The 27,648-nt window shown below is 41.9% G+C and overlaps 1 protein-coding gene across 4 annotated transcripts in view; it reads right to left on the minus strand.

Moving 5' to 3' along the window:
- The window catches only part of CHCHD6 (coiled-coil-helix-coiled-coil-helix domain containing 6), a 350,778-nt gene that overhangs the window by 21,472 nt on the left and 301,658 nt on the right, over nt 1-27,648 (minus strand). For 3 of the 4 annotated variants that reach the window (XM_069083837.1, XM_069083836.1, XM_069083835.1), the window contains one exon: nt 8,712-8,847. In XM_069083837.1, the coding sequence (XP_068939938.1) occupies nt 8,712-8,847 (136 nt within the window). Of the gene's footprint in view, nt 1-1,773; nt 1,913-8,711; nt 8,848-27,648 lie in introns of those variants that run through there. The other variant, XM_069083838.1, reaches the window with a different exon arrangement.

Consider the following 27,648-nt stretch of genomic DNA (forward strand, 5'->3'; position numbering starts at 1 on the left):
GATATGAAGGAAATGTCTATCCAAATAGCATAAAGCCCCAGCAGATTCTCTGGAAATGTCTTTGGACTGAGGCCTGTATGCAATCCAAGGAATCTCTGAATACCTCATAAAAAATAACCTTCTGTTCCAAACCTACAAGGTAATGTGGGAGACAAATGGCCCAGGAAGGCTCATCTGAGAGGTTCCACCTACTCCTTTGTTGAACACCTATCCTGGCATCTCACTGGTCATCATAGGGGAAACCTAAGAACGATGGGCTTCCAAGAGGAGTAAAAAACATGGTAGAGGATAATGGTGACTGGCACCTGGCCACATTCTCTGACTACAGCCACCCTTTACAACAGGGATCTTGAATCTGATGAACGTTGGCAGATGGGCAGTACCTCACTGAAGATGACAACTTGAGGGTCAAAGCACCTCAGGAAATGGGGCACTCGGTACCTACTCTTAGTCTAGGTCTTCCCCTTCCTTCTTCTCTAGCCTCAGATTTCATTCACTGAGTCACTGTGGAAAACTGTGATGTTTGGAAGTTACTCCTTTTCTTAAGCTGATCTTTTCTAATGATGTAATAACCACTCAACTTCACAGTCATTTTTTGGTCTACCAACTGACCTAAGTGAGGGTTTGTCATTAAGGAAATATATGAACAAAAAAAAGAGGTCATGTATCAAGGAGATAGTTGTTGTCTTTTATGCTCCAAGAGAACCAAAATGACATCACTATGTCAGGGTCAATGATGAGATGATAAATCCATCGAAGTATTCTGTAGAGCCAGCAAGGATTGACTAGTGTAGACCGAGCTTCACCACCTCACTCAGAACTTCTAAAGGCCTGCCACTTCCTAGCTTGGGCTGTCTCGTTTCTACCTGGTTTGATTTAGTGACTGTTCTTTAAACAGGGCACCGTGGACCCTTCAGAGGACCTTGATCTCTTTCCTATCTCTCACACACAGGAATCGGAAATGTATTAAACTTGTTCAACTCAGAAATGGAAACCTTTCCTCCATCGTGGGCTCTTTGCTTTATTACTTTTCCTCTCCTGGAGGGAGGCACAAAAGTGTCTAAAAAGCATATTTGGTTTTGCTTGTACAGATCAACTACTAATGTTTTTAGACTTTCCATTGATTCAAAGATATGACTATGCAACAATAGAATTTGTCTTTTCTTACAAATGGCCTCGGGAGAGCTATTCAGAGTGTGGAAGGCCCTCACTAGCTCTCCTGATGACCCAAATCCTAACCTTATCTGATTAGATGTCTTGTGGTGGAAGGAAAGAAATACTTGGGATGAAATCTGAAGTCACAGAACCCAAGAAGCCTAGAGTTAGAAGGGAAATTAGATATTATCTAGTCCTACCCTTCCTGAATCACAAACATTCCCCTTCTACAACATTCCCAACAAATGATAGAACTCCTGTCATGACTGTGAACAAGAATCCCTTGATCAAATTTCTAATATCCTCCCTAAGTTAGAAGCCTAAAGAGAACAAGGTGCTTTTCCCTACTCTCAAATTCTCTAAGTCTAATAAGTTCGAAGCCTTTATTTGGCTTGAAGCAGCCCATGAATATGCTAAGCTGTTGACCAAGAACTAAGCTTGTTCCCCTAGTTCAGGCATTCTTCCAAGATGAAAGTTTGGAAGGTTGAACTTGTAGAGACTGACTGACTGAAAACAAAGACGTCTGCTTTATTTCCTCAGGGTAGTTGTGAACATACACTTTTTTTTTTTTAACATGTCACTTTAACTATGATAAATCCAAAGCACAGTGGTGTTTCTTGGTCACATACTGGTGAACGGCTGGAAATGTTGGTGATGAACCAGGGATCTGTGGTCCTTCAAAAGTAGTAACTTCTCTGGAGTGCGTCTGCTGCTGCTGGGCTCTCTCCACGTCAGGAATGATTGTCGCTCTTCAGCCCTACAAATGAGAGTCATGTTACGCATGGCTCAGTCACACTGTATCAGGACACTTCTATCAGTGGACACCGACCTTGGCAGGGGCTGACTGGGGAGGAATTGCAGTGTCTGGCCAGTCCTTTGGTCATTTAGATATGGCTTATAGACCTTATGAATCTCTCATGGGAAAAATATTTTATCTTCAGTTGTTTTGCTTGACTGTCCAACATGGGGTCTGAACCATTTTTCCTGATCTCCTACTGAGGTGAATACTCAGGGAATGAAGACTAATTTCAATACTTCATTAGACTAAGCAAGACATAATGAGAAACAGAAGCTGTTAGTGTTGATGCTACTAAAAATCATATAATGGCATGGCTGAAACCAAACAGATCATCTTTATTTTTTCATAAATTATGTGTCTTTTCATTCTGATGTATAAATTGAGCATTTTTTTTTTCTGGCCAGACATGTGCTTTCATTGGTGTAGCGTAGTGGTGTCAAACTAAAAAAACAAAAACAAAAACAAACCAGGGGCCACTATTCTGTCCATAATGATCATGTGGTCCACATTCTGACTTAGCTTTAAAATGTAGTTATCTGTATTTTTATTTATTTTGCTAAATATTTTCCAATTACATTTTAATTTGAACTGTGGTGGGTGCATCTTTGATACTGCTGATGTAGGGAACTACTGTTCTACCACTGCAGATCCGTAATTACTCTGCAACTTATAAATGTTGGAGAGCTGCCTGGAGCCCTGACAGGTTAGAAGGCTTATTCAGAATCACACAGCCAATGTACAAGAGGGAGAATTTGAACTCAGGTCTTTCTGACACCAAGGCCAACCCTTTAGCCACCATACAGTACTGTTTTTCAATGAAGAGACAACTATTTAAAATCTTAGTCTCCTCCCATAACTGTTGGAGGAAATCATACCCAAGGATAAAACAGCTTTCTAGGATCATAGAAAGTTGGGGTTCAAGGGGACCTCAGTGAACATTTAGTCTAACCCCATCATTTTACAGATGAGCAAATGGGGGCCTCAGAAGTTCTGACTTGGGTCAGGAGTCACCAGCTTGCACTGTGGTGGAATGAATATCTAGGTTCTGATTCTCTTGTGTAATTGAGTGAGGAATGGGATCCCCAAGTCCTAAAAGATCACAGGGTCCACAGTCAAACTGAGAACCACAGGACCTCAGAAGTGGAAAGAGTCTTAAAGGCTGATCCCTAGTCTAAGGGCTCTTTAACTTTTCTGTGTCATGGGTTCTTAGGGGCAGCCTGGTGAAGTCTATGACCTCTCCTTAGAATGATGCTTTAAAATACATAGGTTACAAAGGAAATCAATTCTATTTAAATGCAGGTATCAAAATACTTTTTTTTTTTTGCCTTTTGGAGGGAAACTGGGGTTAAGTAACTTGCCCAAGGTTACACGGCTAGTTTTTTTGTGTGGGTGTTAAGTGTCTGAGGCCAGAACTGAACTCGGGTCCTCTTGACTCTGGGGCCAGAGCTTTACTCACTGTGCCACCTAGCCGTCCTATCAAAATACTTTTTAAAAAGCTCATGGACTCTTGGTTAAGAGCCCCCGAACAAGTCTGATCACCCCATGAAAGCATTCCCTTTGTAGAATCTCTGAAAGGTGGTTGGTTATCCAGCCCCTTCTAGAATACTAGACAGGGAGAGCATGCTCATCTCTCCTTGGTGTAACCACACCAAACAAGCCTGCCTCCTCTTCCATATTAAATTATCTGATGGCAGTGATCACATCTCTCCCTTCTCTCCTAATTATTCTCCTGGTTAAGTTCCTCTCCTTCTTCCAACGAGATCAACAGTTGCTTCAACTGATCCTTTCCCATAGTTTCTAGACCAGGGGTGGGGAACCTGTGGCCTCGAGGCTACACGTGGCCTTCTTGGTCCTCAAGTGCAGGCCTCCAGATTAATGTGATGGCAGTGATCACATCACATGTGGTCTTGAGGCCGCAGGTTCCCCACCCCACCCTTGTCAATACCTTTCTTCATATGTAGTTGTCTGTCCAGAACTGGACACAGTGTTCTATTTCAGAAGCCTTTTTGGAGACCCTGAAGTGAATATAATAAACTTGCTTCTGGTATTATTACTAGGAGACATGAAAACTCGGTTTTGTTCCCCTAATGCCATTTACTATTGGGGTGCTCTTGAGCAAATCACCATTCTGTGCCTTAGCTGCCTTTTCCATAAAGTGAAGAGGCTATCACTTCTTACTCAATAGAATGCAAGCTCCCTGTGGACAGGGACTGTTGAAGTTTTGTGTCCTTAGCAGCTACCCATAGCACATTAAACAGAGTGGGTTCTTACTCAATGATGAGCTGAAGGCAGGGACTGAACCAGAGGATCTCCTGAGGTCTGTCCCAGATCTAAGTGATTCCGGATGTGCAGCCCAGTGCTGGTATGACAAGTCATACTAGAAGGCAGCATGGGACAAGGGAAAGAAGACTGGCTCGGCAACCAGAGCAAGTGGGTTAAAACTCTCCCTCTGATAAATACTCCCTGTGCGATCCTGAGCAGGGCATCTAACCTTCATGTGCCTCATTTTCCTAATTTGTAAGTGAGTGGGTAGATTAGATAGGCTATAATTTATGATTCTGTCATCTTGAGTAACAAAGCCACAAGGTTAGATAGGATTTCTTGGCTCCTAACCAAGGGTATAAAGACAGAAATTTACTTTCTTCTTCAAGACTGGGTGATTTTTCAATCTTATTTTTAAGGGAAATAAATATTGGTCAGTTTAAAAGTCAGTGGGCTCTTGAAGCTACTTAGCAAATTATTCTTAATAGAATATTCTTAAAAGAAAACACTTAAACATGTATCTCTTCAGAGCCTCCCCCACTCTTCAGATACATGTGGTATCCATCTTCCAGCAGAATGTCAGCTCTTTGAAGGCATGGACTGCTTTCTTTCTGCCCTGATTCCCAGGGCCTGGCACAGGGCACCAGACTGCTGAACTGAACAGACTCTTTTACACAATAAGATGAACTGTGGGTGGTATGAAATGAGATTCAGCATTTAAAATAACTCAATTAAGGTGTAGGTCCTTGCCAAAACCTAGCCCAAAACAAAACAGAAAACCCCATGTCTGTAACTGGGCTTTAATGGGTACCTTGTGTACAAACACAGATCTCAGAAAAAAAAATGCACTTGCACTAACAGTATCACATAGGGCTCTTACCTTTATCTTTCACTTCTTTAATAACAGAATTTTCCAGAGGAAACTAACTCAGGGAGAATGTTCACTCATATGTGATTTTCATAAAAATCAGGTTCTTCCTTGTTAAAAATCTATGGAGAGTCTAAACTCCCGCCAGGAAGCTATCCACATCCATATACATGCACATGCCTCTGGGCTCTGATTGCACTGTGTGAATGGTTGAGCTCCTGTTTGTGAGACCTCAGAAAATGCCCAAGAACCCTTGGAGTGTGAAGGCATTATCTCTGTTTCCCAGCTACCTGACCAATGGCTGGGGCCTCTGCCCCACTCACCTAGCCCCTAACTAATAGAGACCATGGTGATTTCCTGCTACCTGGCTACTGCCTACAGCAAATCCCTATGATACACACTTGAGTACACTAGCTAGCGGTCTTCTGAGACACCCATTGGGAGGGGGCAGAGAGGATATTTTCAGACACACACACACACACACACACACTGTATAGCCAGAATCTCTGGATCCTGGGAGAGTGAAGGTATTAGGTCTGACATGCATTTCCCGCACACTATACACTCAAACTCAGTTGGATCCTTCACTGGCCTCTGCTATTGCCAGTTGTTCAGCCTCCAATTTACTCTTTAATAACATTGGGGGTAGGAAAGGATGGGGGGAGTTAGGCCTGGCAGCTTCCCAGCACCTCTCTTGGGCAGGCTGGCTGCAGAAAGCAGGCTGAAGTTTAATGCAATCTGTCTTCCTTCATAATCACATTTTGCCTGTACTTGGTGCAATAAAGAAGTATTGGTAAATGTGTTTGCTAAAGATATACTCTGCTAGGGGGAAAAAAGTCAACACCCCACCCCTCCCCTCCCCAAATGCTGCCCCAATCCTCCAAAGTTAAAAGACTGATTTGTAGAAGGGAGAGAAGAAAATGTCCAATGCTGGGGGATAGGACTGGAGACAGCTGGACAGTAGGATCCCTTAGCATAGCATTTCCCCAAATAAGAAATCAGATATGCCAAGAATTAGGGACTTGAGATATCCTATAGGTCTGGGAATTGGGGGGACGGGAGGATGGGAGGTGGGAGGAGAGAGGCTTTTAATTAAAGCTTTAATCTTGCTGACTTGCAGACATACAAAGACCTTCTCGATAAAAAGGAAGGATAAAAAAAAAACTGCACCAGGACTTACACCATTTGGTCTAATAGAGCCTGACAATTTTCCCCATCTCCGTCTGTTGAAGATTCTTCAGGGATGGTTGGCAGCTTGTTTCATGTTAGACTTAAAATTAAGCAAACAGATTCCATCCTTAGTAGGAGAGAAAACAGCCTCTCTCCATCCTCAGCTTCTTTACCTGTGGAGGCTTGAGCAGAGCGCTCCACTCCCCCCCTCCTCAGCTCTGTCTCTGACGGTGCCATGGGAGAGCCATCCCCTCCTCCCAAGGAGATGAACAATGAGAGGTCAGTGCTAGGGTGAAGTACAGCCCCTGGCCTGGGGTACAACATTTCCATGAGGAGTGCTCTACTCCAGGAGAGCCTGAGGGGGCATGAGTGGAACTGGGTCTTTGTGTGAGGGCCCTGACATACTTCAGCTCCCTCAAAACCCATCTAAATTTGGTTCCTGTAGCTTCTGAACTACAGGGGAACTAGATTTCCAGGCACCTGTCTCTCAGCGTTCATCTAAAACTGAGTTTGAGGGAAACCTTTTGGCTGCTGGAGAGAGTCGGTTACTGATATGAACCTTGAGGTGAGATGACTTGCTTCAGGAGAGAACTGCTTTAACATTGGTTACTACATTGTAATCTCACAAAGCAGCTGGTTATATGGCTTTGGAAAATGGACTTATCTGTGGAGAAGAGAAGTGAGTCCTCACCCTTCATCACTGCACTGATGCTATAATGATAATCTTCTCTTTTAAAAACTAACTTTAAGAGCTTTTCATCTATGATAGCAAGTAGAAGCCAAAGACCTTTGGTGAGTACAAGTATCCCACTAAGTCAGGAAGGGATAGGACAGAGGGGAGGGGGCAGGCCCTCAGGGAGAAGACAGGTATTTGTTTGATAAGACAGAATGAGAAGATATCTGGCAGGAGAAAAATCTTTTGAATAAATGTGGTATATTAAATAGGGAAAAATATCAAAAAAGATGACAAGAGGCTGCCTAAAGCTAGAGAAATTTCATCCCTTCATAAGTCATTTGCTGCTCAGGCAACTACGGTATTCTGGTTACCTGGAAAAGAAATGTGTTTAAGTCAGGCCTATTCAGGTTAAAACAGGGGTGGGGAACCTGCAGCCTTGAGGGCACAGAACAAATCCCCTTAATAAAAGGACTCAATCAAAAGGTAGCACTTGAGGACCTACAGGGCCACATGTGACCTCAAGGCTGCAGGTTCCCCACTCCTGGATTAAAATAATGCCTTGACCAGACCTGAAATCCATATGGAAATCAAAATCTTGGTCTTAAGTTTCATTCTCTTCCTCTGATGAGGACCCTGTAGAGAACGTCTTTTTGTTTTAAGAGGATGTCCAGAACTACTTCCCAGCTATCCCTACACTTCATTTCCAGCCCAGTGTTTCTGATGCAAGAAGGAGCTGGCCTTCCTTGCTGAGTCTGGGCTTTGCAGAATTACCTGCAGAGGAAGAGAATCTGAAACAAAGGCAATACAGAAAACCTGAGGAGAGGAATGGGCTTGTGTTTCCTTCTACTACCCAGTATGGTAGGCTTTCACTCTATCTTAAGGATACCTCTGAGGTCTTATCAGGTGTCTCTGATCTCTTGATTGTGATCAATACACAGACCACTTACATAGTGGGCTATGTATTGCCTCTGACAGTGTCCCACTTTCCAGGTCCAAAATACTGATAAGCTGTAAGGGAGTCCCTAGGAGCCAAGGCTATTTGAAAAACTAGCCTGAATAAGATTCATTGGCTGTAAGGGTGGTTGGAAGCAGGAGGAGGATGACTGAAGGCTACCCAGCACTGGCATTTTAGAGCCTTGGGGCCTTATGACACTTCAGGCCAGATGGAAGAACCCACAGACTGGAGGGAGGGAGTGTGGCTGGAGAATGATTTGGCATTTTCTGTAGAGTGTGGCCAGGTGTTAAGCCCCAAATCGCTGGGAATGGCCACCATAACTTCCCCATCAGCATCCCACTAATTCCCTCTCTCTTTATAACACAATTCTTCAATAGCAGCTTCCTTTCCCAATTTCCATGATCATAGACATTATTTTAATCAGTATTTAGAGCCTGAAGATATCACAGAGACCTCACAGAGACCATCTTGTTCAACCTCCCCATTTTACAGATGGGGAAAATGAGGCCCAGAGAGGGGAAGTAACTTAGCCAAGGTCAAAAAAAAGTAGTCAAGTAGCAGAGATGAGATTTGAACCCAGGTCTTTTGACTCTAAACCCAATGTTCTTATAGTATGCCCAACTCCCTCTTAATCTTGAGGCTTCTTCATACAAAAAATTTGGGGATCCTCTCATTAGGGTCTAGGCAGAGAAAAGACAGGACTGTGAGGAGGAATGATGAGACAGGGAAGGGCAGACCTAGAAGGGAAGTATAGGACCACATGCAGTGAGTGGCAGGAAGAGTCTGATGAGGAGGGCAAGAGAGGAGTCCAGGAAGCTGGCTGTACCTTCTGGGCGGTGCTCACACAGTGTTGGTAGGCCTTGACCAGGTCAGAGCACTTCAGTACCTCCCGAAGGTTGTCTCGGTAGCAGCGGAGTATCTCGGACTGAAGGCCTGAGCACACTGGCTCTGCCCTTCGCGGTCTAGAGAAGAAACCAGGAAACAACCAGGTCTTAATGGCTCTAGTGCTCTCTGTTGACTACAATCTAAAAATACATAGTGATGCGCAGAGCTTTTCGGAGCCCCACATTTCTTCCCAAATGAGCTGACATAAGACTAGTCTGTTGCAAACAGCTGGACAAAGGAGTGTGGCTTCTTCAATTCCTTTCTGTCTTTCTCTCTACCTCTTCCTACTTCCCTCATCTTTCCCCTCCTTTCCCTTTCCCTCTCTCTCCCTCCTTTGGAATGAAGTCAAGTCCATTCATACAGAACCAAGTCTATGGGTATCACCACTATGACAGGAAAGGGAGAGAAAATACAAGCCATGAAGGGGAACACAGAGAAGCTCCCAAACCTTTAAACCTCATTAACATCATGATCAATACTAGTATCCCACAGCAATATAAAGAAAATTGGAAACAATGGTTACTTAATAATTCCTGTGTGTCCTATTTTTGGGTGCATAGACCAGGAGCTGGCCTTATGAAAAGACTGGTATGACTGGGGGAGTGATGAACAAGCTTTGTTCCAAAAATCTCTTTCCTTCCAATGAAAGCTTACTAGCAAAGGGACTTAATTCAAAGGACTCTATTAAGACACAAGTATTGTTTGGAGGGAAAACCCTTCTCCAGGGGGTTCCAAATTTTCTTTGTATGCTGGACCCCTTGGGCAGCAATCTGGGGATGCCTATGGTCCCTTTTTCAGAATCAAGTTTTGAAATTCATTAAATAGAGGCTTACAAAGGAAAAAAAGTTATGAAAATATTTAAAAAACAAATAACTACCAAGTTCATGCACCCCAGATTTAGACTAAACCAGTGCTTTAGGCAAAATTAACTAATCTCTAGGTAATATCTTGCTAATTGCAAAGAGACAACCCTTGTAGAGGCCTGGGAGACAAAGCAGGGAGAGCCTGACCAAGGAGGAAGGAGGAGACATCCAAACTGGGCTTAGGTCTGGCCTTGGATCAAGATGGAGAACTGCTGTGTCATGGTGCCAGCCTCAAGTGCAGTCACACTTAGTGGGGGGGGTCTTCTCACTAACCTTGGACTTGATCAGTGTCTGCCGCTGGAATTCTCTTCTGGTGTGAAGTCACATCTCATTTATTAAGTATCGTCAGGCAATGAACTATGCAACGATGTATTTTTTTTTTGTTAACTGATTATGTTTTGAATGTCAAAACTTAAAAGCAACAACAACAACAAACTTAACCATTTTTAGTGGAGACCTCTCTAAAACAAACTGCACATTTCTCCAACTTCTCAAGTCAGGGCTGAACATTTAATCTTTTTTTTTTAACTGAAGGGTTTTTTAATTTGTAGAATTAGAGTCAATTTTACAGAGGCAATCCAAGACTTCAAATCCACCAATTTAATAATGCTACAGTAGAGAATGAAAGGCAATCTGGCATAGTGGATAGAGCTTGGAGACAGGAAACTGCCTAAATCTAGGTCTAGCTTCAGATACTGGTTCTGTGTCCCTGGGCAAGTTACTCAGCCACGTAGTACTCTAGGCTAGTGATGTCAAATTCAAACTGAAACAGGGCCACTAAACCATACATTAGGATCCCTGGAGGTCACATCTTGACTTAGAAAACCATTATTAACATTATCTAGGTTCTACTGTCCTTTGATTCTTTTTGTTAAATATTTCCCAATGAAATTTGAACCTGGTTCTGGTCTGTCCTTTGGAGGGTTGCATTTTTGGCATCTCTGCTCTAGGGACTTCTCAAAGGCCACAAATTGCAGAGACTGGTACCTCTACCAAAACTGGTGGAGGAAGCTTTCCTTATCTGGAAGCTCCCCAAGCATTTACTAGGTCTAGTCTCTATCCCTATGAACAAAGTATCACTCTGTACTCTTTAACATCCTGTTCTTAGGTGAGGCATTCAGATCTTGCCTATTATGGAATGCCCAGTACCTGAGCATTGTTCTTCCTTAAACAGTTTCTTTACTGATGCCTTTTCTCTTGGTCTTCCCTCCTCTCCCATTACCCCTTGTGGCAAAAACAGACCAAAAAGCCAATATTATATGATTCAAAGACCTCAGCTGACAATGTAGATGACAGTTAGCCCTGCATTAACTTAATGAATGTGTGTCCCAGGGGGCAGCCTGGGAGAGTCCCTCAAGAGCCCTCAAGCTTGTTCTGGTTCTAGTACTCATTACTTGAGCAGATGACCGATCACCTCTTGAAACCTTAGCTTCCTTTTCAGTAAAACAGGATAATCATACTCTCCTTTCTTAATCTCACAGGGCTATTGTGACGATCCAAGGAATGATATAAATGAGGGCCATCTCATTCTTATTATTCCGAATACCAGTCTACCCTCATTCCTTTACATGTTTTATAGTACTGCCTAAGCATGTCTCTGATCACGTCACTCTTCTACTCAAGACCTTTCAGTGGCTCCCCATTGCTTAAAGAATGAAATAAAAATTCCTCATTATGATATTTAAGGCCTTCCACAATCTGTCTCAGACCTTTCTTTCTCAGTCTGACCTCCTCTTCTTCTCCCTCTCCTAGTTTACACACCAGACTCATTCCATCTCTGCCTTTAACTCAGCACTGTCTTCCTTGCTGGGACGACTGGCACGGCGCCCTCCCCTCCTCCACATCTCTGCCGGCTGAACATCTGGACGGTCCCTCTCCTGTGAAGCCTCCTCCAGCATGTGCACATGCTGTTCTGTGCTACCTACTCTGCTCCGGGGCACACACACATTGCATCCTTCTACTGTATCAGGCTTTGGGCTTCTTGCATGCAGGGACTATTTTTGCATCACCGCTGAAGTGATGTCCCCATAGCAGGGAACTCAGTTCTACAAACATTTACTAGAAGTGCCTGTGTTCCAAGCCCAATGGGCTGGTGGATAGAAGGCCAGTCTTGGAGTCAAGAGAACTTGGCTTTAAGTCCCACCTTGGACACCTTCTTCCCACAGGACCCTGTCAAATGGCTTAACCTCTCAGTGCCCTGAGACAACTCTCAAAGACTTGTTACAAGTTTCCCAACAATGGACAGATTGTATTAGTAGAGGGCATTTCCTCGCAAAGAGCTTCTTAAGAAATCACAGGTATGGATTAAAAAAACGTTACAAGTATTTGAATTTAAATTCTGCCTTGTATTTTCTGTTATTCTATACTCTTTTGTCCCCCCCCACAGACTGAAGGCTCACAGGAAGATGTATCTTACTCAAAAGGAATATGGCACATAAATAGGAAGGTGGACAGTAGAAGATGCTATATGCAGACTATATACTCTTTTTAAAAAATTTTTTTACTTTTAGTTTACAACATTCAGTTCCACAAACTTTTGAGTTGCAAATTTTCTCCCCCTCCCCAAGAAGGCATGCGATCTGATATAAGCTCCACATATACATTCATATTAAACATATTTTCACATTAGTCATGTTGCAAAGAAGAATTAGAACCAATGGAATGAACCATGAGAAAGAAGAAACAAAATAAAGAGAGAGAGAGAGAGAGAGAGAGAGAGAGAGAGAGAGAGAGAGAGAGAGAGCAAATAGTATGCTTTGACATGCACTTAGACTCTGTCGTTCTTTTTCTGTATATGGATGGCATTTTCCATTATGAGTCTTTTGGAGTTGTCTTAGATCCTTGCATTGCTGAGAAGAGCCAAGTCTATCAAAGTTAGTCATTGTACAATGTGCCTATAACTGTATACAATGTTCTCCTGGTTATGCTCCCCTCACTCAGCATCAGTTCATATAAGTCTTTCCAGGTTTTTCTGAAGTCCACCTGCTCATCATTTCTTATAGCACAATAGTATTCCATTCCATTCATATACCACAACTTGTTCAGACATTCCCCCACTGATGGGCATCCACTCAGTTTCCAGTTCTTTGCTGCTACAAATATTTTTGTACATGTGGGTTCTTTCCTCATTTGCATGATTTCTTTGGGATACAGTCGTAGAAGTGGTATTACAGAGTCAAAGGATATACATATTTCTATAGTCCTTTGGGCATAGTTCCAAATTGCTCTCCAAAATGGTGGGATGAATTCACAACTCCACCAATAATGCCTTAGTGTTCCAATTTTCCCACATCTTCTCCAGCACTTATCATTTTCCTATTTTGTCATGTTAGTTAATCTGACCTATGAGATGTGGTACCTCAGAGTTGTTTTGATTTGCATTTCTCTAATCAATAGTGATTTAGAGTATTTTTTTCATATGACTATAGATAGCTTTAATTTCTTCCTCTGAAAACTACCTGTTCATATCCTTTGACCAGTTAGCATTTGAGGAATGATTTCTATTCTTATAAATTTGACTCAGTTCTCTATATATTTTAGAAATGAGGCCTTTATCAGAGATACTGGTGGTAAAAATTCTTTCCCAGTTTTTTGCTTCCCTCCTAATCTTGGTTGCATTGGCTTTGTTTGTACAAAACTGTTTCAATTTAATGTAATCAAAATTATCCATTCTCTATTTCATAATGTTCTCTGTCTCTTGTTTGGTCATAAATTCTTCCATTTTCCATAAATCTGACAGGTAAACTATTCCTTGCTCTCCCAGATTGCTTATTACATCTAAATTGTGTACCCATTTGGACTTTATTTTGATATACGGTATCAAATACTGGTCTATGCCTAGTGTCTGCCATACTATTTTCTAGTTTTCCCAGCAGTTTTTGTCAAATAGTGAGTTCTTATCCAGAAGTGGGAGTCTTTGGGTTTATCAAATAGTAGATTACTATAGTCACTGACTGCTGTCAGACTACATACTCTTGAAGAGATTCAGGCAACCTTTTTAAGCCGTGCCTAGACCATCCCTATGCCTAGAATCCATCCCCTCTTCCCCTACCACTCACTTGTTCACTTCAAGACCAGTTCATGCACCATCTTTTATACAGAGCCTTTTCAGATCCTCCCTAGTTAATATGGCCTGCCTCCCAACCTAATTACTTTATATTTATTTTGTATACACTGCACAATAATAACTACCATTTTAAAGACAGTTAAAGTTGCAAAGTTCAATATTATCTCATTTTATCCTCACAGTAGTCCTTGGAAGCAGGCATTATTACTACTTCCATTTTACAGATGAGGAAATTGAGGCAGACAGAGGTTAAGTGAATTGCCCAGAGTCACACAACTAGTAAATGTCTGAGGTTGGATTTGAATTTAAGTAACCTGACTTCAGGTACAGCATGCTCTCTACTGGGCCACACAGTTTCTCAGTATATATAACTGAATGTAAGCTCCAAATATTCACTTATTTATTTATTTTTGTCTTTGTGTTGCCTAGTAGAGTACCTTCAACATAGCCTTCTTCTTGCTGATTGGATGATTAATAAAACAGGGGGGAAAAGCGTAGTGGGAAGATCACTTCAGTGAAGCCCAACAGAGGCTGGAGCTTAAGTCATATTTGTCATTGGAGCACATCCCACAGCACTTGGTCAGAAGCAGGACACAGATGAGGAGTTTGGGAAATAAGACATTACTAATGATGATAATGATAATGACAATTACAATCATAATAACTTGCATTTCTAGAGTGCCTACTATGTGCCAGTACCATGATGAGTACTTTAAAAATAATTTCACAACAACCCTGAGATGTTAGTGCTATTATTACCCCCATTTTATAGATGAGAAAACTGAGGCAAACAGAGGTTCAGTGATCTGTCCAAGGTCACAGAGCTAAGCAGTGCTGGAGGCTAGAATTGCCCAGGCTTACCCAACTCCAGACCCAACACTCTGTGGTGCCCCCGATGGCTGTGCATTAAGGTATGATACAGTAGTGATGGTGGAGGCTTCAGTATTTTGGACACCAACTAGAGTTCTCCCTCTGCCCAAGCACAGCAGCTAATAATTTCTTTTCTTTTTCTTCTCCTTATCTCTTTTCTTCTTTTTCTCCTTTTTTGTTTTACTGGACCTGTGATTTTAAGTATGTAGGGAGCTCCTGCTGGTAAGGAACTTTCAATCCAGACCAACACTCTGGAGTTTAAAGTCTTCAAGAGCTATGTGGGGCCCCAAGAGGGCCAGAAATTGTCCAGAGGTCCCAAGGCCAGTATGTGTCAGAGATGCGGCAATGAAGGCTTCATGATTTGGAGGCTGTTCTCTAACCTTCATGGCAGTATGCCTCGATAATTTCTTGATTTGCTTTGACAATAATTTTATCCTTCGAAAGGTGGAAGAATCAATGAAGGAACATTTATGTTGGATCTGATATTTACCCACAAAAAGGAACTGTTTCAAGACAGGGACTGAGTGCACAGGAAACTCATTGGTCAATTAAATTTTAAAAAGCCATGAAGAGAAGTCAGAAGCCAGGGGTGTAAAGGAGGATAATTACAAATGTATGGTGTGGTCATGGAAGAGTAGTATCTGGGGTACTAGAACACAGAATGAGCTGAGGCTGGTGAGGGGAGGGAAAAGTGACCCAATGGTTTTATTTAGGTGAAAGGGGGAGGAAAAGAGGGTAATAAAAGAAGGGTTACTGTAGCTCCTTGGGGTGGATGGAAGAACAGTAACTGATGATGGAGCAACCTGCTTAGCTCTTACTTTGCTTGTTTTATCTGATAATGAGCATGGTTAGGATTGGAAAAGGTAGAACAAAATTAGTTATTAGGGAATTGAAACCCAATATTAATACAGAGACAGTAACAATAATTGCTGCTCTCGATTCACTTTGCTTCAATTCATTTCAATCCAACAAACACTAATTAAGCACTTACTATGTTTAAGCATCCTTCTAGGTGCTAGGCATACAAAGTAAAAAAAAAGCCTTTCCTCAAAGAGCTTACTTTCAATTGGGATTGCCACATACAAAGAGCTAAATAAAAACATGATTATTTGGGGAGGGACAGAGCACAAATAACTAGGAGAATGATGAGGTACAGATGAGGTACAAGTGATGAAGGGATGTGTTTCAGGGAGAGCTTTTGCCAAGGCATGGAGGCAGGAGATGAAAGGCTAAATTGGGTGAAGGGCAGGGAGGTCAGTTTTGCTGGAAAATACACTATCTGAAGGGAAATAAGAAAAAACTCAGTACATAAAGCCCAGCTGGAGTAAGATGGTCCACAGCTTTAGAACTATGTGAGGTATCTGTATTTTAAGAGAGAAGTAATAGGGAATCATTAAAGATTCTTCAGCAGCGGTGGGACATGGTCAGCTTTGTGCTGTATGGAAGAGGGGCTTGAGAGAAGACAGAATGGAAAAAGGAAGATCAATTAAGAATATATGGAAATTGTTCAGATCGAAGTAAAGAGGACTTGGAATAGGATGGGAGCTGTGTGACTGGAAGAGGGATTTATGCTTGAGATGTTGTGGAGGTAGAACTGACAACATCTGACAACTAATTAGACCTAAGGGGGTGAGGGAAAGGAAAGTATCTAGAATGAATCCAGGGTTATGAACCCAGGTGGCACACTCTCTTTTTAATTTCCTACCTAACCAATTTGAATTTATTTTTTAAATAGTATTTTTTTTTCTCAATTACATGTAAAGACAATGCTTAACATTAAAAAAAATTTTTTTGAGTTCCAAACTTTCTCCCTCCCTTCCTTAGCTCCCCTTCCCTGAGACAATAAACAACTGGATACAGGCTATATAAGTGTAATCATACAAAACATATTCCATATTAGTTATGCTGTGAAAGAAGACACAGACCAAAAGGAAAAAAAAAAACCTAGGTGGCACTCTCAATGGAAATCAGGAAGTCTGTAGGAGGAATGTGTTTGGGGAGGAAGATAATGAGTTTTATTTTGGACATACTGAGTTTGAGATGTCTAGAAAATAGAGAGGTGAAGGATCAAGTCACTAGACCAATGTGAACTACACAATGGGATTCTGGAAAAACAAGCAAATGGAGGGACAAATTACAACACCCGAGTTCAACAATCAGCTGGATAAGTATAGTAAAGAAGAGATGGTGTTTATGGGAAAAAAGCTGGGTATTTTAGTATACTGCAAATTCAATACGGGTCAGCAGTGTAACTTGGCTGCCAAAAAGCTGACATGGTTTTAGCATGCATTGAAAACTACTGTTTTGATAATGAAGGGAAGATTTAGAGCTGGAAGGTAATGGCTGCATTGTACTTTGCCCTAGTCAGACCAAATCTGAAGTATTGTGTGTACATTTCTCGGCATTTCTTATAGTTTATGTTCCTAAATGTATCCCCTGTAATGATAGCCCTTTGTATACAAAAGTGGCGCAGCTAGGTTGTGCAGTGGATAGAGTGCCAGGTCTGGAATCAGGACAACCTGAGTTCAAATATGACCTCAGACACTTGTGTGATCCTGGGCAAGCCAGCCAATCTGTTTGCCTCAGTTTCCTTATTTGTAAAATGGGGATGATGATAATAATAACAGCACTCACCTCCCAGGGCTGTTGTGAGGGTTAATGAGATAATAATTTGTAAAGTGCTAATATAGCATATATATATAATATAACATGTAGCAGGTGTTATGCTATATTATTATCATTGTTACATGTTGTTTTCCTCCAACAGAATGCACACTTCTTGTGGGCAGTGACTACTTAGTTTATGTTTTTGTATCTCCAAGGACCTATTATAGTGTCTGGTGCTTAATAATTACTTGTAGAATAAATGAATTTCCAAATTGGGCCATGTGAAGAGTTGGGCAACAAGGACTGAAGATCATGTCATGTGAAGCTGAAATAAAGGAAATGAGAAGTTTAGCATAGAGAAGATTTGGGAGGGATAGGATATGAGAGACATCTAGATGTCAGCCATATAAATGACTGTCATGAGTGAGAGAGATGGCTTCCAAAAGGAAGGGCTTGGCTCAAGAGGTCAGAAGTAAGATCAGCTGGTCTAAGTGGTAAAGAGGCAGCTTTAAGTATGATAAAAAACTAGAAGGTGATATGGGGGCAGTGGGCAGAGGGCAGGCCCGAGAGCCGGAAGACCTGCTTTGTGTCCTGCCTCTGACACACACTGGCTGTGCTGTGCCCACGGCCACACACTTACAACTCTCACTGCCCTAAGTAACTCTTATAGACAGGGAATGGCATAGAAGGTACTGACACTCTGCATCAGCAAAATCAGTCTAGTATATATGGTTGTTAAGAACAAAACCTCCCTAATAATTAGGTGCATCCAAAACCAGAATGGGGATGGTGGTTTCCACCTCCCAGACCACTGCCAGAGAAGAATGCCCACTACTCTAGTTGGCCAACAACCTCTGGCTGAAGACTTGCCTCCTGAGGCAGCCTATCCAATTGCTGGAGAGCCTGACTATTAGCAGGCTCTTCCTAATATCAAACCTAAAACTGCCCCTCTGCAGCAACTACCTATTGCTCTGTGGTGTTCAAGAGAAAAACTCGAATCCCCTGGGAATGGCTATCTATATGTGGCACACAATGTAACGCAGCTGTTACTGTGCTAGAAAAGGATGACTATGATGAATGCAGGGAAGCATGGGAAGCCTTACATGAACTGATGCAAAATGAAGCAGTACAAGGAACTCAATACACATAGTGACTAAAATGATGTAAATGGAAAGAAAAAAAAAGTGAGTGCTGAAAAATGTGATCTTGTTTGGTGCCAAAGGAAAGATATAAAGAAACACTTCGAGGGGTGGCTAGGTGGCGCAGTCAGTAAAGCGCCGGCCCCAGAGTCAGGAGGACTCGAGTTCAGTTCCGGCCTCAGACACTTAACACCCACACAAAAAAACTAGCCGTGTAACCTTGGGCAAGTTACTTAACCCCAATTGCCCTCCAAAAAGAAAAAAAAAAGAAACACCTTCCTCTTTTCTTTGCAAATGTGCAGGGCCATGGATGTGGAATGCTGTCTACAATGTCCATGCTGGATGATGGGTTGGTCAGTTTTGCTGAAGCTTTTTCCTCCCTTTTTTATTCTTTATTAAGGGACTGTGGAAGTGTGAGCAGAGAGGTGAATAGTAGCTAGAGATCTGTCCTTGAAGTCAGAACAGGGGAAGTTCTGTCTCTGACACATATTGGCTGTGTCACCCTGGCCAAGTCACTGAATCTCAGTGTCCTTGCTGACTTTCTCAGACTACAGGTTTTGGTGAAGGTATGGACCTGTATTGTTAGAGGTAGTTTTTCTACCCCATACCAAATGAAATGCAGGGTACAGCCCCTATTCTTATGAAAAGGGATTTCCCTCTGGGAGAGGAAGGAAAGAGGTAGAGATTGAAAAACGCAGGCGAGGGGCGGCTAGGTGGCACAGTGAATAGAGCACCGGCCCTGGAGTCAGGAGGACCTAAGTTCAAATTTGACCTCAGACACTTAACACACACAAAACTAGCCTGTGACTTCGGGCAAGTCACTTAACCCCAATTGCCCTCCAAAAAAAAAGGAAAAAAAAAGAAAAACGTAGGTGACATTAATATATACATAATATAAATATATATACACATTTGTCAATAATAATATTTTTTTAAAAGGAAAAAAAAAGCTAATTTGGAAAGCACTTCAAATATCTGAAGACAGCTATCATATTTACCCCATGTCTTCTCTTGTCCAGACTAAACAGCCCTACCTTCTTCACTTAATCCAGATATCTACAATTTCAAAATTCTTTATCATCTTTTCCTCCTTAGGATAATTCTCTAGCTAATTAATGTCTTTCCTAAAATTTCTAAATTGTAGTATCATCTAGCTGGCAATGACTCAATTTGGTTTACCTGTTAGATGATGCTCTAGGAAAAACTGGAACATGTTGGAATCTATCCCCTAAACACAAGTACCTCTGTTGGGTTCAGGGGTAGAGTAGGCTTTTCCTCTGGCCTTTATTAGGACTGAGGGAAGGAGACAAAATGCCAAGTAAATGTCATTTGGTCTAAACCTCCTCCTCTTCCCCACCCACTAGTAGCCGCTTTGCCTGTAAAAGACTTGGAATGGAGCATAGAGGCTGAGAGCACAGATTTCATAATGAAGAGCTTCATAGCAAGGCGGCACTGCACCAGGAATCAAACCATTCATTAAAGTAGCCGAGTTCTGTCCAAACATAGTCCACCCCCAGCCCTAAAGCTATGCAGTTCAGCTTCATAAAACAAACTGGCCAAATCAAAGCTTTTAGAGACATTCAAGTCCTGCTAACAGCTTCTTTTCAAGAATACAAACAAACCCATCCACACTGTTGCCATCTCTCCAAAGGCTGGAATAAGTCCTGGATCCATTCCCAAGTCAAGTTTCTCAAACAGTAGGCTTGAAGAAAAGTTTTTCTACCAGTCATGAATTAAGCTCTCAAAGGACCTAAAAGCTTTAGGAGGTACAAACACCAAGAAGGGTCTTTCTTCCAGATGCACCTGGAGACCCAAGATAGGACTGGAGTCCATATGGTCTGCTTAAAGATGTTACCAGTGATGAGGGCTGGAGTTGAGAGGCAGAGGATATTCTTAAAGGGAAGAAAAGGACTAATTGTGATTTGTTGAGCTGATTTTAAGGAGTGAATTCTTAATGCCATTATTCCCTCTCTAATAAATTAATTCCCACCCATTCTTCAAGGCTCAACTGAAAACCTAAGTTCTCTAGTCCTATCCACCAGGGGAAAATAAATTAATAGCTGGAATAATACTGAATAATAAAAGACATAAAGTCATAGTTTACATTTCTCCATGAAATTACAGATAACTGAAGCAAAAGAATTCCAATTATTTGGACTGACAATCACAATTTTTGCTTTATGGTCTATGTGTAGATTCAGTATGTTTGTCTATGTAAAAAGCAGAACATATGCACTTGTATATTTAAACTCAAGAACTATTAATAGCTCAAATCATTTTTCAAGGGATATCAATAACTTATGATTTTGAAAAAGGTGTTTGCTGAAGTCTTAATAGTCTCCTAATCAACTCAATGAGGTTTTTAAAGTTCTTAAAATAAATGAAGCTGTAGCTTTGAATTAGCAACAAACTCAATTAATTTAAAAACACATAACAGAAAACACAATGATGTAAAGTAAAATTTTTATAAGAATCCAACCTCAGAGAGGAGTTTCCATAGAAGTACTGTCCCATTCTCTATGAAGTCTTCTTTCCTCTGCCCACCTGAAAGTGACCTCCCTTTTATTTCTTCTATTACTCTGTGTCTAGTTCCCTTTCCTCACTTTTATCACTGTGACCCCTCACACCTTCCTTATTTGTGTACTCATCATCTCTGATTATGTTGTAAATTCCTCAGAGGCAAATTGCTTGTGCTTTTTTTGATCTTGTCATCCCTGATTTCATCCCCAGGGAATAGCTACTATTTTTTGAGTCCTAGGAATACTCCTGTTGACTTCTACTCCTAACACTATAGTTTCACAAGCCCCATTGGTAGTGCTGTCCATTAATAATCAGCCAGTAGACAAAACTAGCTCCCTAGCAAAGGCATTTACTAGAATGTCATAGTAAAAACAGCAGCTACAACATGCCCCCTTTTCTTGGGATATACTCTCCCAAATACACTTAGTGTCCATAGGAGAGGTAGGTTCAAACTTCAGAGTACAATAATAGTGAGGAACACATGTAGGAACATATACTCGTGGCAAAGGCAACTCATAGCCACTGGTAAGGCTGAAGCTAGATGTCCCTTCTCTCTTCATAATCTTAACATAGTTCTCCTTGGGTGCAATGTCTCTGCTGGGGAAGTAGTTGTTCAGTTTGGTTCTCAGAGTCTGTTCCCTTTCCTGGTTCTCTTCAGTGTTACCATGGGTCCTGATTTCTGAAGCTGCTTCCTCCTCCAAGGGACTACTGTGTTCTATCCACATCTCTCTGGAAAGTGTGTTTTTGCTTCCTCAACTGGATAAGCAGCTCTCTTGAACTGATAAATTCTTCAGCTGCTGAATGGAGTGTCTCCCTCTGGGCAATTTGATACTAGATGGATGATGGTATGGGGGACAGAAATCCCCTCCTCTTCTCTTCAGGGGTTCTCCTTCCACAAAGTGATCCTAACCCAGTCCTTACTTGAACCTGTTTAAAAGCCTGCGAAGGCATGTCTAATTTTTGCCTGTCCAATGAGATTGCTCCCTTTAATTTCATCAAAGTGTTCACACATGATAAGAGGATTATAGTTAGTTTGCTATTCTGTTAACACCTAGTGATTACATTTTGGGATTTCTGGTCTAAGAGGTCAAAAATCAACTTCCCTACAAAAGTAAGAAATAAAGATAGAAGGGAAAATAGAAAAGTTTCAGGCAAAGTCCATTGATAAGCCATTGTTGCTAGCATCTTTCACCAAAAGGAACCAAAAAGTCAACATATAGGGGAACACTGTTTAGTTCAATACTCATCCTTGGCCCTAAAGTCCCTGATATTGCACTACTTAAAATGAAAACATTATGGCTTGTAACAGTTTTCCCCAACAGGGGTTTGCAGATGAGCATAATTGTTTAAAACTTCTTTAAAAATCTATAAAATCAAAAAAGAACCTCTTTTCCTTTCTTGGTTCTGGGTTTTTGCTTCCTGAGATACCAAACTGAAGATGAAAACGGTAAATCTGTCCACATTAGAGAAAATAGATATTTTTCTGGTCTGAGCTAGTGTTTGGGTTGGGGAACACTGCTTGATATATAAGGAACCACAGTCAGAAGATAAGTACCTTGGGAAGTTTTTCTTGTAGGAGTGATGGTTTGGGCTTAGTTATCCACACTCTTGTCCAATGACTAACAGCCTGTATTTGTGGCAGGACTGGCCAGGGTTAAGGATGTTATGAGACCACTGGCCAGAGGTTTTCTTTGGAATGAACACATGACCTCATTAGTACCATGTTCTACCCCAGTGTGGCTTACCTACACAAGAAGGTAAATAATTCTCATTTCCCAATTATGTAAATAGGGAGCAGCTGGCAGTTTAGTATTAGGGAGAAATGTTTCAATTCCATTGCTCTGCCTGAAATTTTCAGTTGCCTGTTCTGTCACTTCCAAAATTCCTCTTCCCTTTCCTATAAGCACTGACTATATGGTAAAGCCAACCATTAGTGTTCCTGTGTTCAGAACCAAATTATTTTTACTCTCCTCTATTATCAACTGATGAAATGGATGCTAAGGCCCACTTCCTAAGTTGTAAACCAGAAATGGGAGGAGAAATGCGAAGGAAGAAAAGGTGGCTAGGAACAAGTTATACGACTAGGCCATCCCAAGAAGCTGGACCAGATGTTAAGACGGAACAGGGGGTGAAATACAGGTAAGTAGTCAGAACCACAGATGCAAATACAGTACATGAAAAACACAAAAATTGAGGGAATGGCTATGTTAGAGATGATAGTTCTTACATTCTCCTGCTGCAATAGAATTCAATTGACTTGTTAGGGTCTGGACAGGTAAGGCTGGGCTGAAGTGACTAGGATTAGGCTGCTAAAATGCAACAACTTTGCTAAACTAGCCACTAGAATGTAGTTAGGTGGTGCAGTGAATATAGCCCTGAACCTAGAGTCAGGAAGATCTCAGTTCAAATCCGGCCCCCGGCCTCTGACATTTACTAGCTGTGTGACCCTGACCTCTGTTTGCCTTAATCCATGGAGAAGAAAATGGCAAACCACTTCTTTCAGACAGAAAACCCCACCGACTGCATGGTCCACGGAGTCACAAGAGTCACACATGACTAACACCACCAAACTAGCCAGATTGGCAAATTCTGAGAGTGACATTCTATTCTACTACAGAAAATCTCTACATTTCTCTATGCCTTGCTTCCCTTACTCTTTTCCCCTTTCTATTATTCAGGTATTAGCCAGTTCCTATAAAACTCATCTTCCTAACCCAAGTCTGATCATGTTTACCCCCTATTCAACCAATTCCACTGGCTCCCTATTGCCTTAAGGATCAGATATAAAACTCTCTGATCTGGCTTTTAAAACCCCTCCCAACCTTGCTCCTTCCTACCTTTTCATTACTCACACACCTTCCTCTCCCTCACACAATCAGTAATCTAATGAGACTGGCCTCCCACTGTCCCTGAATGAGACACTCCCCCTTCAGACCGCTGGCATCTCCCTGGCTGTGCCCTAATCCTGGAGCTCTCTCTCCTTCCACATCTGTCTTTCTGTCCACCCTGACTTCCTTTTAAAAGCTAAAGTCTCACTAGGTATAAGGAGCTTTTCTCAATCTTAGTGCTTTCCCTTTGGAGTTATGTCCAATTTACTCCATGTACTTCTTATGTGAACATAGCTGACATGCTGTTTCCCCCACTAGACTATGAGTTCCTGGACCACAGGAACTACATTTTTCTTTTCTTTGTATCTCCAGCACTTGTGCCTCACACATAGCAGACACTTGATAAATGTTTGTTGACTTACTCCTTTTGTTCAAAACATCTCCAGAAATACCTGAATTCTTGTACCAGATTCTGCCTGCTCCATCATCTCTGGAAAATCCTATAACTATATGCCTTCTAAGTGGTGCTGAAATGATCCACACTTCAGTTTTGGTAGGCTAACATACTCTACTGGCATTATGATAAATCAAAGATCTCCACCTTGGGGAATAGGTTAAAATTGGAAAAGATGGACATGAACAAATCATATGTGATTCAGGCCCAAGGTCAAAGAAAGATAGGTTAAAGCCTGGCCACCAGGTCCCAGATAGGATGTCCACTCTAGTCACAGAAAGGATGGCCCTCTGAAGTGAGAGTGGACTGACTCTGGGATTCCTGAAGGGATTCAAACTCCAGAGTGCAGCATGATGGAATCCACCCACTCACCACCCATATGGCTGAAGGGGAGCAATAAGTATACATATGTGGCAAGGGTTTTGACCAGTCTCTAAACTTGGTCCTTCAGTCACTCCTAAGGCTCTGTCTATAACTGAAAGTGCTAAGTTTTAAGGATGGGCAAGTATTACACAATTCTTACTATAAAGAAACATCTTGTCAGAAAGCTAGGCTCAGAGGATTTAGAGATGGAAGAATCCTCAAAGATAACCTGGTAAAATTTTATTTTGCAGAAAAGGAAATTGGGACTTAGAGGGGGAAATGGCTTACCCAAAGTCACACAAGTAGTAAATAGCATAGCCAAAATTTAAACCTAGAGTCTTGCTCAAACCAGTGCTCTTTTCATCATGCTGCTTCCCTTCCAGTTCTAAATCCTATGAGGTTTGCCCTGTAGCAGCTCAGGATTAAGATGAATTCCCCAGACTCAGCATTCTGTAACCATATCCCAGGCACAGCTCTGTAAGCCCTAGGATGAACCTGGGATTTGGAGGGACACAGTGATATCCCACAGTTGACTTAGGGCAGTTGGTACAAAGTCAGTCAGATGGTACCCAGTCAGGTTTCCTGGATCCCTGTTAAACAGCAGACTAGCCTGAGGCTGAGAAATACTAGACTGTGATAAAGCCATCACCTAACCCTTATGTACTCATCACAGCAGCCTTAACTAGCCCTGTATTGCCCTTTGGGAAAAAACCTGGATTAGAGTATTTGATATTCTTGAAATAGGAGTAAGTTGGTGTTCCTGATGATAGGGATACTATACGAAGTGAACCTTAGCAGGTTGCAGACTGAAAGATATAGAGGAAGATAAATATCCCAGGTATTTGGTTTAGCTTTGTTCTTTTCCAGAACAAAGGGCAAATCAGCCTGTGACTAGCTGGCCCTTTCATCTCTACGGTTTGCTGGCAAGCTCCTGAAACTGCAGATAGAACAGCAGCTACCTTGCTGGAATAACTCACCTGAGATAGGCAACAGCTACCTTCTCTTGGGTCAAGGAACAGGGCAGCTTGCAGACCCATCCTGGAAATCTCACATGGGCAAAACCAACAGAGCCTCTCAAAGGGAAAAGGAAGTTTCCAACTCAGCTGCCACTTTATCTCCCTTCTCTTTGGAGAGTTCAAAGGTAACTCAGTACGAAATAGCAGACAATCACTAGGTCGGCAGACAAGAACGTTACCTCAGCCTGCCACTGATTCACCACTCGAACCGGTAATGCGTGAGCCAATACAGTGACTGAATTTCAATCAGTCCCAAACAAGGACTCTTTCCAGTAAATTTCTAATGTAAGATATTTGAGAAAGTGGTGATTAAGAGCATAGGAAGTACCACAATTTGGGTGGTCCTTCTGAAAGTACCACTTGGTTACTAACAGTACAAGCTGAAAACTGCTTCTTGGGTCACTTGGGCCTGGAGAAGTCTCTACTGAAAGATCCACAAACTCAAAACTAAAACAGAAGAGGAAACAACTAAGGATGTACTTTAAAAAAGTCTCCTCTTTCTACCTCTACCTGCCAAAACCTGGACCGAAGCTGGGCTAGAAAATGGGATGGGGTGATAGGAAGAAGAAAAGCTTCTTTTAGGTTGAGTAGTGGGGCTCTCTTTTATGCTGGAAAAGGGGAAGAAGAGCTGAGGTAAAATCTCAGTTCTGACACAAGCTGTGTGACCTTGTGTAAATTACTTAACTTGTGTGTCTCAGTTTCCTCATTGATAAAATAGGAATACTTTTCACAGAATCTGTGAGGAAAAGTGCTTTGTAAAGTCTTAGAGTGCTGTAGAAATGTGAGTTTTTAACAGAGGTAAGAACAAACATCTGGGATATTGTGGACAGAGAAATGAGGGAGGGGATCACCACCAGGGCGCTCCAGGAGTAAAAAAAAAGGCTCTTATTTCTATAGCATTATATAAAGTGCTTTCTTAATGACAATCATGGTTCTAGGTGAGGAATAGTATGATCCCCAGAGGAGGAAACAGACTTAAGGGGATGTAACTTTTCCCTAGCCCCTGAGCTTAGAGAGTGGTGCTTCTTTTGAGAGTGATAGACTGGAAAGAGCACTGAAGTTAAAAGGGAAGGATGGTGTCTCCACCAAGGGAAGAAGGGTGTGAGGGAGGAAGTAAAGAGGTGATGGAACATGGCAACACAGGCCATGAGGGAAAGAAAGTGATAGCTGCAGCACCTTCAGAGCCAAGAACAAGAAGCCAGAGTGATGGTCAAGGTAGGAGATAAAATGTCTCCAGCCAGAGAAAGGAATAATAGCTGTCTCAGCAATGAGAAAAGAACCTTAGATCTGTCTTGATTTGACCAAAAAGAAGGAGGCTTACCTGATACCTCTGGGATTTCTGGTTCTCTTTTGTACAAAAGACACTAAATCCAGCTTTTAAAATTATGAGTTTTTAAAAGGGAGAGGTCTTCTTAAACAAAACAGAAGGGGTATCTTTCTTGCTTCTATCCCCCAAGATACCTACCTAGCTGGAGAGAGTTCACTGCATTTCAATACTGAGAGTTACCAAATCCTCTCTCTCTGTATACTCCCCTTACTTTATTTAATAAATGAAATCTCATCAACTTATCCTTCTTCTATTATCACTGCTGACATCAATCTGATAATATTGGCTTGGTGTGGAATCGTGCTATTATATGTCCTCCTGATATTTAATTTAAGAGAAACATCGGCAGTGGGGTGAATATGGGAAGCAAGCTTTTTATTACTGGCAGCAGTAAGAACGCTGCAAGTGAATTAGACATTCATCTTAGTCAGGGCCAATCTAGTGGTTCAGGAGAGGTTTTCTCTTTAACCCACTGCTGGCGGCTGAGCAGCTGAAGGTAACAGCTGGTTACTAAGGGATTGTGTTGCTTTGGTCTTCTCTAACTTGCTCCTATTGACGATGTGCCATTCAGGCACGGGTAAGTGGAAGCAAAAGATTCTACCATCGATCAACATGCCAGGCTGGATCACTATCAGCTCATCAATAACGGCCTCCAGCTGCCCCAATTCCCTTTCGGCTGAAAAGTCAGCTATTCAGAGAGAAAAGGACCTGTGGAGATGGCATTTCTACTGAGGGCTCAGGAAGAGCTCTTAGTCCCAAGAGGAAATGAGACACAAATTGGCCCCTGGCTACAGCTTATTCCACAATGCTGGGGCTGTTTCATGA

Source organism: Petaurus breviceps, unplaced genomic scaffold (genome assembly GCF_028583685.1).
Source record: "Petaurus breviceps papuanus isolate PSGF00001 unplaced genomic scaffold, PetGlider_PUasm1.0 174, whole genome shotgun sequence".
Taxonomy (NCBI): domain Eukaryota; kingdom Metazoa; phylum Chordata; class Mammalia; order Diprotodontia; family Petauridae; genus Petaurus; species Petaurus breviceps.